The following is a 12,445-nucleotide window of genomic DNA, read 5'->3' as shown; positions in this document are numbered from 1 at the left end:
CATTTAAGACTGTATGAACTGGGAAGCCTTCGGGGCAGGCGGGATGATGCAGCTTCCTCCATTTTCGACCGGTTGCTTCTTCGGATCACAATTCAGATGGTGGAATGTTACTGATGGTGTTCAGACAAGGGATCGGTGTAATAATTATCGTTGATTCATTCAGATGGATGCCTAGTTTCCTTGTATGAGCACTGTGTTGCCACACTGGGGCTCAGTACTCTGCTAGTGGTTACACTAATGTCAGAGCTGCAGTCAGTAGAGTGGATGTTGCAGCAGCCCACGTTGTGCCAGCAAGTTTGTTTGTGATATTATTTTGGGTCTTTAGCGTTTGGCTAGTGTTTTCCATGTGTATTTTACATGTCAAAGACCGATCGAGTGTGACACCGAAATATTTAGGTTGGAAATAGTGTCTAATCCTCTGTTGACAAAAGTTCACATTGAGCTGTTGGTTTGCAATTCTGTTGTTTAAGTGGAATGCGCAGACTGTATTTGGTTGGAGTCTGCATACTTTGTAATATGTGTTGAGATTTTCTAAGTCTATAGATAATATATTTTCTCTTTCTACTATATATACTCTTATTATCAGTATCGATAGCGTCTCAAGTTAACGTAAAAACGCGAAAGAGAACCTGAGTGGAGTTTGAGGTGGACCTACATTCTGGAAGATGAGAAGAACTCCTAACTGTACAGGGAGATACAAATGTCAAGATTTTTTATTTTTTGCAACTTTTCTCGCAAACGCAATTACATGTCCAAGATTTGTTGGACTGACATCCTCACCTCTTCTTTGTTGAAACGTGGGAGAGCAGTCTTTAATGTTGATGTTACTGTAAAACGTACGTCACTTTTCAGGCGAACACAAAATTCTTCTGCCCTGAGATCTAACAGCTACAGATCATTATTTGAAGGAAGCACCTTAAGCAGAACCGCAGTGACACAATTTCCTTAGAAGTTAATTCTTTTCTGTGGGCTGCAACAAGTTTTATTTAACTGTACACATATTTGAAGTTAAAGTATCTTATTCCAATGCACACTGATTTTTCATAGCATCTTTGGCTCTTCGATAGGTTTTTAATATGTTCTGATAAACCAGTGCTCCTTATCGTACGTAAAACTGTACGCTCTGATGCATATATAATACTAAACTAACTGATGGCACATGCTTGTTTAAAAGTGCAATGTAAGAGGAGTCATCTCTTAAGATGCATTTCTATGTGGATTACGTAACATCAGTGTCTACCAGTCTCATACTGGAGCCTAGGAACGTTTACGAGATTATGCAGATCATATTTATGGCTGCACCTTAGAGTTAGTCAAACTTAGAATATCAGCCAGCTATGGCACCTGTAATTTGGTATACAGACTTTCTGGCCAAGCCTGCTCCCAGAGCATGATTAACATGATTAATTCTTGGGGGTTAATATTATTAGATTTATGTCTTCTGGATCTACAAGTAAAATGCATAATAACTTAAAAGGTTAACGAAAGAGCCAAAGGAACAATGGAAAAATCCAGCAAAGTTATTTGTAGCGCCGCGAAACAAGCGAGAAGCAATAAAAAAAAGTTGGTATTATTATTTTAACTAATATGCATATATTTTTCCACTTATATAAATATTACAAAAAACAATATGGATGCAGATTTTTCGCAGTTATTGATGTATTCGATGTAACTGAAACGAGTGAAGAAACGATAATTATTATGTTGTCTTTTGAGAATATATTACAGATATTGGCTGAGAAGCGCAGGCAACTCCTACGTGTTACTATATCTCCTGTGTTATAAGGGATGGATGTAGGTTTGAAGGCCATCACAGCGATCACCTCAGTAGCTCCACTGTGTGGCATGGATTCAACAAGTCCTCGGTAGGCTTCTGGAGGTATTATGTGGCAGTACGTGTGCATACACGTATTACGTCATTCCTGTAAATTACGGGCCAGTGGTTTGTGGTTGCAGAGCTGCTGCTCGATAGCGTCCCAAACGTTTCCCATTGCATTCAGATCAATAGGACTTCGTGGCCAAAGCATCAACTGAGTACACTATCGTGCTCATAAAACCACTGTATCACGATTCTGATCTAGCGACCAGGATAGTTATCTCGCTGGAAGCTGCCATTGCCGTCGGGGAAGACATCAGGCATAAAGGGATGCAGGTGGTCCGCAATAATGTTCACATAGTCCGCTGTCACAGTGCCTGTTACTATAGGTTCCATAGAAGTCCAGGTGACTGTCCCCAATAGCATAATACTGCCTCCACCGGTCTGCGTTCGTGGCTCGGAGCACGATTCGAGCAACTGGACGGTGGCGTACCCGGGCACGATCATTGACTTGTAACAAGAAACGTGATTCTCACCAAACGACGTGTTTTCAGTGACACAAAACCTACTCTCAACGATCACTCGTCCACGGCAATCGTAACTGGCAATGTCGTTGGGTCAACATGGGAACGCACAGGAGTCCGTTACTGCGGTGCCCATCTTCAAGAATGCACGATGAATAGTATGCTCTGAAACACTTGTGCCTGCACCAGCACCATACTCTGTCATCATATCAGCTACACATCGCAGCCTATTCTGTTTTAGAGAGCAGGCAAGCTTCCGACCTCCACGATCTGTGGTGAACAGTGGTCGTTCAAATCTTTGTCGCTAACTCGTGGTTTCACCATCGTTAAACAGTTTTCCATGGTACCATGCGAACAGCTGATCAGCATCGTAATTTCCGTGATGCTCGAGGCGCCGGGCGTAAAAGTCGCTTATGTCAGTTTATTTCCCCATTTTTGGCCCGTACCGTCGCTAGACTGATTCCCCATTCGTGTCAGCTCCGCTTATATACAGGGTGTTTATAAATGAATATCGAGGTTTTAATGCTTTATAATATTTATTACAGTAAGCTTACGGTTATAAATGATATGTCAAATGAAAGAGCAACTCAAACGGTTTTACCAAGAACCTTATAAATGTTCAATGTGAGCATTGGCATAGCGAAGTACGCCATTGGTTGAACTTCACTGTGCCCAAGCGCTGGATAGGCCGCAAGGGGCCCAATGACAGGGCTTGCTTTGCATAGCCTCCACGTTCACCCGACCTAACGCCATGAGATTTTTTCCTTTGGGGCTTCATCAAGGATCGTGTGTACGTGCCTCCGCTACCAGCAGGCCTCCCTGAATTAAGAAACCGATTGAAGCAGCTGTTGCTACAATCACTGAAGAGACACTTATCAACGTTTGGGAAGAACTCGACTATAGACTTGATGTGTGCCGTGTGACAAATGCTCCTCACATTGAACATTTATAAGGTTCTTGGTAAAACTGTCTGAGTTTCTCTTTCATTTGACATATCATTTATAGCTGTCAGTTTAATATAATAAATATTATAAAGCGTTAAATCCCAGATATTCATTTATGAACACCCTGTATTTTCCTTACCGCGCCGCGTGCCCGGAACGCCTTCAGCCTCACGTTGAGCAGTGTCCACAATGTTTTGGCTCATCAGTGTAAAAGTAATGAGCAGATAAGAAAGACGAAGGCAAAACTTTGTAGCACTGTCGTTGAGATATCGACTATCGCACCTAAGAGTAGCAATAATGTAGTTCTTGAGAAGTATTTATACGGAAAATTAAGTAGTTTACTGAGGTTGCGACTTCCATGTTCAGCAATAATATACTGAAAAGGGTACAGAGGTTGGTAAGGTTGAAAATAGTAGGGAGTAGTACTCAAATCAGAATGTAAAGCTGTTATGAAGAGGCATTCATTGTTTCCGTTGAACAATTAAATGAAACGCCTAATAAGAATGAAATCTCCTGGTGATTACTTTGAAACACTCAGTTATCTGACACTGAAATATATTCAGCGGTCGATGATTAATGATCGATCTTACCTAGCACGAGATGCATTGTCGTTACAGACAAAAATGAACTAACCAACTGATGGTGTCTCAACCTTGTGATAACGAAAGAAATGCGTTTGTGAGCGGAAATATCCGAACGAATAACATTATAAAGCTGGGTCCAGCAACCATAGAAACTGAAACTGTTAAGGAACATATAAGAGAAATTATCAGGCTGTTAACGAAAGAAGGAAGTAATGAGATGATTGTATAAAGCTTTAAGACTTACTTTTCAGACCATACGCACTGACTTTGGCATTCTTCAACAGTCAGATTGCTAAAAATGTCTATTTCGAATGGTCCACCTAGTCGTTTATTTTCTTCTTTGATGAAAACAGTGAGACCGTCGCACCGTCTTTGTGCTGAAAGAAGGAAAGAAAATGTTACAAAATATCACAGAAGGGCCAAAACATTTTTTTTTAAACATGTGGCAAATTATGCCTCTTAGTAGACTTCGCTTCCTCATATCCTCGTGAGAATAGGTTCCATAATTTTTCGCCAATCGATGTCTGTTTTACCCGTTTTTCTTGAATGTAATTGCATTTAAACTTACTGGAATATGCTTTACCGAGTGTTTCAATAAATTAGCGCTGTTTATTTCCAATTTATGAACAATATTGTGATTTACACCGAAACGAAACGTTTATTACGAAGCCAAGACATAAAATTATTTTGACAAGTGAGTCTCCCGTAGTTGACAGACGTGTTTTATGAGTCATACTCTTGATATCTGGTCAGAAAAAATTTCCGTGAAAGTCTGAAGTCACATGAAGCGATTTTGGCAGATTCTGATAGTAAGAAATGCTAATCTTAATGACGTGCTTCCGGGTATGCAGCCGAGTTGTTGTTTATGTATTATGCGTTGTGCATGATACGGTGACAAAACAACACGGCTGTATACCATTAATCAGTCACGCCGAGAAAACCTGAGAGTTCGCAATACTTATCTTTTTTATTTGTACAGATACCTTTTTTGTTAATCTTTTATTTCAGGAAAAAAAATCTTCTTGTACACTTTTGTCGACTGTTGTACTGTGGCTCACTCTAAAACAATTGCGTAACTGACAAGACAGTAAGTAAATACATTATGCATAATTTAAGATGAAAATCTCGTAAGAAGCTGAAGGTATTACCATCCAAGCAAGTGTTTTCCAGGTAATCAGAGTTTGGATCATCTTCGAGAAGATCAGGGCGAGCTCTCCACGTGAACTTGCTGAGAGAACATCTCCTAGCAGATGCATCGTACGTTGCAGATCGACAAACGAAAGCAAATTCGTTTAAACATCTGGAAATAGATATACAAGTGTTTTAAAACTTGAATCTTGCCTGAAAATATTCATTAATAAAACAAATTCTGTCTCAAATAGTCTACAACGATGGCTTACCACATGAACCACAAATGCAAAAACTTTTGAGTAATCACGCATGCGCTCTTAGGGTTTCCTCTAAAATGTTTTGCGGATCTATAATGACGTGGGATATTAAGCTCGCTCCAATGTAATGTTTTCCTACTTGTGGCAGGCTTAAGGACATCCAAAAACATACTACTGGAATGAAGCATAAATATATTGTGATAAGCTGCGCTTTCCAGCGTGTGGGAAGATTCTGATTAATATATCAGAATTAGGTCTCGTTGAAGACGAGCGCCGAGTGTGTGATATTTAACTGTTTCATCCTTTCATACCCAGGGAAAAACAATACAGGATTCATGTTGAGAGTTATTATTCTATATCTACATCTACACACATACTCCGCAAGCCACCATGTGGTGTGTGGCGGAGGATACCTTGTAGCACTACCGGTCACTTACTTTCCTGTAACAATCGCAAACAGAGCGAGGGAAAAACAACTGCCTATACGCCTCCCTACAAGTCCTAATTTCTCTTATCTCATGCATGTGGTCTTCAAATGGCTCTGAGCACTATGGGACTTAACATCTTAGGTCATCAGTCCCCTAGAACTTAGAACTACTTAAACCTAACTAACCTAAGGACATCACACACATCCATGCCCGAGGCAGGATTCGAACCTGCGACCGTAGCAGTCCCGCGGTTCCGGACTGCAGCGCCTAGAACCGCAGCATGTGGTCTTGACGTGAAACGTACGTCGCTGGCAGAAGAATCGTTCTGCAGTCAGCCTGAAATGCCGGTTCTCTAACGTTTCTCAATAGTGTTCCGCGAGGAGAACGTCGTCTTCCTTCCAGAGATTCTAACTTGAATTCAACGTTATACGGGTGATAGAGCATCCTAAACGGGCATTTTAAGATGAGGAACTAAGGGTCAGAAATGAATATTTAATTTTATTGAAATAAAGAACTTATACCTTATAGCAAGAATATAAGCTCATACCAACTGTTCAAAGTGACGACCATCTGTCTGAATGCTTGCAGTACAGCACACTCTGTTGATGAAACTGATATCTAAGCTCAAAATCAACTGGCCCATTTCTTGCAAGCGTTGTATGTATAGCGGTGTAATTGCTGTTCCATCACTACTCTCAACACCGCATTCTTCAAAATGCACATTTCACGGGAAAAGTTGACGGATGTTCCACGAAATTTAGGGCTAACTGCAGGATGTCAGCAACTTGTTGCCACGAAATTTCGGCACAGAGTCGTCTGGCCATCTTCAGGTGTAAAAAGAAGGAAGTTTAGTGTTTAACTTCCCGTCGAGAGTGAGGTCATTGGAGAGGCAGCACGTGCTCGGATTACAAAAGGTTGGCAAAAGAAAATCGGCCGTGTCCTTTTCAAACGGACCATCCCCGCATTTACCTGGAGCGATTTAGGGAAATCATGGAAAATCTAATTCTGGATGGCCAAACTAGGATATGAAACATCGAGCTGCCGAATGTTAGTCCAGTGTGCCAACCACTGAGGCATCCCGCTCTGTCATTTTCGGCTGGTTTCTGGCGAAAGTACACTGAGTTTCCCTATTTAAGACCCCGTCGGCGCATACGTGATGTACTCAGTTGTCACAGCTGTCACTACGCATGTGTTGTTAGGGCGCACGTGCTTCTGCTACAAGTCTGTGCATAGCTGTGAGCGCCCTTCGTGGTGGAAGCTCTCCTTATTGATGTCAGATCGATCGTCTTCACATTGTAAAATTGCAGAACGACGGCGGCTTTGTAGAACACAAAGTTTTTCTACGGCAGGACTCCGTCCATTATCTAACTGGAAACCGCCGTCACGATTGATAAGGGTCTCACACAGTAGTATTTCCGCTGGTCTATTGACAACAGTCCCAAAAGAAAGAAATTTTCACTCTGCAGCGGAGTGTGCGTTGAAATGAAAACTTCCTGGCAGATTAAAACTGTGTGCCAGACCGAGACTCGAACTCGGGAGCTATTGCCTTTCACGGGCACGTGCTTTATCATCTGAGCTACCCAAGCACGACTCGCGACCCGTCCTCACAGCATAGGTCCCGAGTTCGAGTCTCGGTCTGGCACACAGTTTTAATCTGCCAGGAAGTTTCAGAGCCCCAAAAGTTTGAAATATAGGTCAACGTATGATTCGTTGTGTTTCATCGAATTACCAGTAAAAATACACTGTTATGCGATAGCAGATTTGTTGGCTTGAAGGAGACTAGTAAGACGAAGGTGTCCTCAGAACCACGCGTCACTTACGCTAGACAGGGTGGTCAGAAACAGTTCTAAAAGCTCGGAAGGATGTTGCAGCGTAGAATGTGCTGACAAATAGTTGTTAAGATAAAAATTAGATACGTGGCGCCGTTTCCCAATTAGTTAGCATTTAAGGCAGCCAGTCAGGCCGTTGCGCGCGCTAATTCAAGCGGCTCGCCAGAGGCGGTCCCGCCAAACGTGTACTTCGTTTAGTTTTCTAAAACCGAAAAGAGAGCGATACACAAATTGGACATGGGACGGTAGTAAGAATCGAACACGAGCCAAAGGCTGAGCAATCTCGTGTGCTCTCATCTATGCGATAAGAACAACTGACACTAATTACGCCTGGCGGAAGCTTGAATATAAGCGCGCAACGGCCTGATTGGCTAACTTCAACTGTTGTTGACTCGGGGAACGGCGCAACGTATCGAATTTTTTTCTTAACATTTATTTCTCTGCGCAACTTACCCTGCAGCATCCTCATAAGCTTTTCAGACAGTTTCTGACCAGCTTGTATATGAGTTGCCGCGCTCACTCGAAATCTTATAAACATTTGCCATGCGCAGCTCCACGTCGTCCTTGACTGATCATAGAAGCGCCGAGATTTTTGATGGAGGAACTCAGTGTGATCACAAAACTCTGCACCGAAATATCATGGCAGCAAGTTATTGACATCCGGCAGTTCACCCGAAATTTCGTGGCACAATCTACACCCCAGGAAAGTTTTAAATTTCACAAATTGACGGGTGCTTGTTAATGAATCTTCTCTCACACGATCAAAACTGTCTCCCAAAATTCTATTGCGAGAACATTTTTTTCTCGCGAATCGTGGCTAGTCTTCGGTGATTTGAACGGCACAGTTTCTATTCACGGCAATAAATTTCTTTCAATTAGGATGTTACCTTCGAGAAACTTTTGTGCTCGGCTTTTTGGTCACTACATATTGTTGAATCATACGTTGCGTACATGTCTCCCAGTTCCTGTAACGAGTAATGTCCCATTTTCGACACCCAGTCGTGAACTAACACAAACGATTGTATATTGTTTTTAAGGTAGCGCCAAACACGTCTAGGCACTTCAGTCTGGAACCGCGCGACCGCTACGGTCGCAGGTTCGAATCCTGCCTCGGGCATGGATGTGTGTGATGTCCTTAGGTTAGTTAGGTTTAAGTAGTTCTAAGTTCTACGGGACTGATGACCTCAGATGTTAAGTTCCATAGTGCTCAGAGCCATTTGAACCATTTTTGCGCCAAACACGTGAAAGTGACAAAGTTAAAACAGAAGCAGTTTACAAACATGTGGTTCCCGAACATCGCATAGCTCATATACATTTTCCCGACTCTCGAAATATTAGTTTGCAACCATTGGTGGTTCCTTACCTGAAAATGTTCATATTAGGGTCCTATGCATAATTTTGATCGTGTAGATAAACGGTAAGGGGTCACCGAACCACCCAGCACGGCCGGCTTAACTTTGCTTGGTTTCTAGTCTTCAGTTTACATGTCAGTCCCTCAGTGTAAGCTTTGCGGGTAGTTACTACACCCTCCTGGGAAACATCCTGGTTGGTTCACCGTCTTCACTTCAGCAACACGGTACTAGTAAAGTTAAAACACAAAACCCATAAAACATTCTCACAGCCATCATGCAGCTGCTATATTTTACATTCCGTGCCATCTCAGATTAAAGTGATGATATGAGGACAGGAAAGAGATTCGGCCCCAGAATAAAAGAGCAGTAAATCCACGGCAAACGAGTGATCATCTGAAGCGAGCCCCAACAAGCGGGAATAGTGCCAAAGATATTCTAAAACGAAAAAATCGAGTTTGTTTCCCTGGCACCGCATTACAAAGCGATTATTTATTACTTCTGAACGGAGGATCTACAGCTACCAGTGCCGTCCAAGAGGTGCGATGAGGAAACACCACTGGAGCTACTTCTTCACGGGTCTCTAGAATGCTTCAGTTCACTGAGATAAACCTGTATTGTATCAGGGTAAAGAAACGTGGACGTAAGAAAAGGGGTGTGAATGTAATACCTTAAAATCTTCTGCGGCAGTAAAGCCATTATGGAACTTTCTGTAACCAACTCAGCGAGTTCATTGTATTTTGCTTCTTACATCTTTCGTTTCTTTGGTAACACTTCAATGATTAATGACCCCCAAGTTGTGTCGCAATGCACGCAGTGGAAGGAGCATCACGGTATTTGCATTAAATGATATAGGGGAACCACGGAAAACCTGGAACACAATTCAGGACTCGACTTTGAATTGTATTTCTCCAGAAAGGGCAATCGAGTGTCACAACTGTACCACCAATCAGTTGTCGGTTTTCGATACTGTTCTGGATCCAAGAAGTTCTAGATGACTGGTTTTGTACTGGTCATTTGAAAATAATCCTTTTCCCCTTCAAAACTGATCATTTCCAACGCACGACAAGTGCGTCCAATATCTGTGTTCATAGCTGACAAAATCTTCATTATTTTATGATTCGTGCCCAACAATAAACGTGGCTACAATCCCTTACTATCTCCGAAAGGGAAAAGGTGGAATGGTGCTCCTAGTCTCCAGTACTTGGGGCAGTTGCCCCCTCTGACATAAACACTCCCATCACAGCACAAGACATTAAACTTATCCTCCGGTCCAAACGCAACACGGCCCCTGGTCACGACTGTGTCACCTACTGCCACCTTCGAGAGAGCTCCTATTCCTTCCTGACTGTCCTCGCCCATCTCTATAATGTCATCCTCTCTACTGTCTTCTACCCTGACCTGTGGAAGACCTCCCGCGTCCTCTTATTCCTCAAACCCAACAAACCCCCTTCTGCCGCCTCTTCCTATCGTCCCATCTGCCTCACCTCCATCTTCAGTAAGGTCTTTGAATCCATCCTCTCCCACCGTATCCATCAGCACCTTACTCAACACCACCTCCTCCCCCTTACCCAGTGTGGCTTCCGACCCTCCTTCTCTGCTGAATACCAACTCCTAAACCTCGCTCACCTTCTGTCCCTCCAGCTCAACTCCCGTCGCTCCGCCATTTTTGTTTCCCTTAACCTGCAAAATGCCTATGACCGTGTATGGCATCCCAGTCTCCTCTTTAAACTCGAAACCTACGCCCTGCCTATCAATTTTGTCTGTCTGGTCGCTTCCTTCCTCTCGCGCCGTCCTTCCTATGTCACCCTCCACAACACCAGCTCCTGTATCTTTTACACCATGGCTGGCGTCCCCCAGGGTTCTGTCCTCTCCCCTCTTCTTTATCTCTTGTATACGGCTGATATGCCCAAGCCACCCTCACCAGTCCACCTTCTCCAGTATGCTGATGACACCACCTTCCTGGCTCTCTCCCCTACCCTTCAACGGTCCCAACGTACCCTCCAAACCCACCTTAATCAGTTCACCATTTGGTGTAACCAGTGATTCCTCCATCTCAACCCCTCCAAAACCCAGGCAATCATCATATACTGCACCACTCGCTCCTTTCGCCTCCATGATTTCTACCTCACCCTTTACGGTCGTCCCATCCAGCTCACCCCCACCCTGAGATACCTTGGCCTCACCCTCAACCGACACCTCACCTGGACCCCTCATCCCCAGACCATCCAGCAGAAAGCCCATTCCTGCCTCCGCCTTCTGAAACTCTTGTCTGGCCGGACATGGGGATTGCATCCTTCTACCATCCTCCACACCTACAAATCCCTCATCCATCCTATCCTCTGTTATGCCAGCATTGCCGGATCTCCGCCCCCACCCGCATTTACAAGGCCCTCCAAATCCTTGAACACCATGCGCTCTGCCTGGCCTTTCGTATCCACCTTCCTTCCCCCACACGTCTCCTGTATGAACTGATCCCCTTCCCCCACCTCCTCCTGTTCCTCCATCTCCACATCCTTTACAGTTTACATTGTCTGCAGGCTTGATCCCCCTCACCCTCTGTTTTCCTCCTTCCTCTCCACCTCCCGCCCATTGCCGTGCCTCTATCGCTGTATCCCTCTCTCTCTCCACCTCCATACCCTCCATCTCCTTCATCAGGGCAATTTCCAGCATCTCCCCCTCCCGGATAACGAACTTCGCTGTGACATCTACCCTTCTTTCCAACTATAACCTGGCCTTGTCCTCTGTCCCCTCCCCAGAGCCCCCTTTTTCCTCTCCCCTCCTCCTCCCAGAGCGGATTTGCCTCCTTCCCCCCCCCCCCCCCTGAGACCCTGCACCCCATACTTGCCTCTCTCCTTCCCACATCCCTTCCTACCTGGCCTTCTTCAGCGCGCCCCCCGCCCATCTCCCCCCTCTCTTCCCCTCCCTCCCTTCTTCCGGTCTCCCTCATCTCCTTGTGCCTGGCAGATCCTCCGTTTTGATCATTGCCAGTGTGCCACGTCAGTGTTGTGTTTAGTGCTGCTTCTCCTGTGTGCCAAGAGGCATGATTTTAATTGTGTACTGCCTTGAGGTTCACTGCTGTGTTTGTTTTGTGCTACGCCATCCGTCGATAGTTTTTATGCTCCAGTCCTACTGTGCCTTGTGTTCTTTTAATTTTCGCAGTGTGTGGCTTTTTGTGTGCGCTACTTTTAAACAGTTTTTTATCTCCATTTTACAGTCGCCCCTTTTTTTGTCTATTGCCTTCCATGATGTTACCCCTTTTTTATATCTATGTTCACCATATTCTCTCCTTTGTATATTTTTCACTGTCTTCTATTGTTTGTTCTATGTCTTTCGGCTGAAGAGCAGCGCATATGCTGCTGCCAGCCCGCCCCGATGGGGAACTGAAATACAATAAAGAAAAAACAAACAAAAAAAGTGGAATGGGGGCGATGATCGATAAACGGATCAAGTCGTGCTCTTAGGTGTTAGCATGTAATGCACACCCATACATTTGCTGCTTGTAAAGAAAAGATGTGACGGATTTAATTATAGTCACACCATGAATTCTTGGGCAATGGTGAGGAGGCTTGAACTCCACCGA

At 44.0% G+C, this 12,445-nt stretch overlaps 1 protein-coding gene across 1 annotated transcript in view; it reads right to left on the bottom strand.

Moving 5' to 3' along the window:
• Positions 1 to 12,445, bottom strand: part of LOC126470011 (uncharacterized) — a 169,321-nt gene that overhangs the window by 95,895 nt on the left and 60,981 nt on the right. Inside the window, exons 5-6 of the mRNA XM_050097489.1 lie at positions 5,017 to 5,168; positions 4,113 to 4,245 (exon numbers count right to left, since the gene is read on the bottom strand). Coding sequence (XP_049953446.1) covers positions 4,113 to 4,245; positions 5,017 to 5,168 — 285 coding nt within the window. The remainder of the gene's footprint in view (positions 1 to 4,112; positions 4,246 to 5,016; positions 5,169 to 12,445) is intronic.

The sequence above is a fragment of the Schistocerca serialis genome, chromosome 3 (assembly GCF_023864345.2).
Source record: "Schistocerca serialis cubense isolate TAMUIC-IGC-003099 chromosome 3, iqSchSeri2.2, whole genome shotgun sequence".
Lineage (NCBI taxonomy): Eukaryota > Metazoa > Arthropoda > Insecta > Orthoptera > Acrididae > Schistocerca > Schistocerca serialis.
The sequence above is the reverse complement of the archived record's forward strand: the minus strand, read 5'-3'. Positions and strand labels throughout refer to the sequence as shown.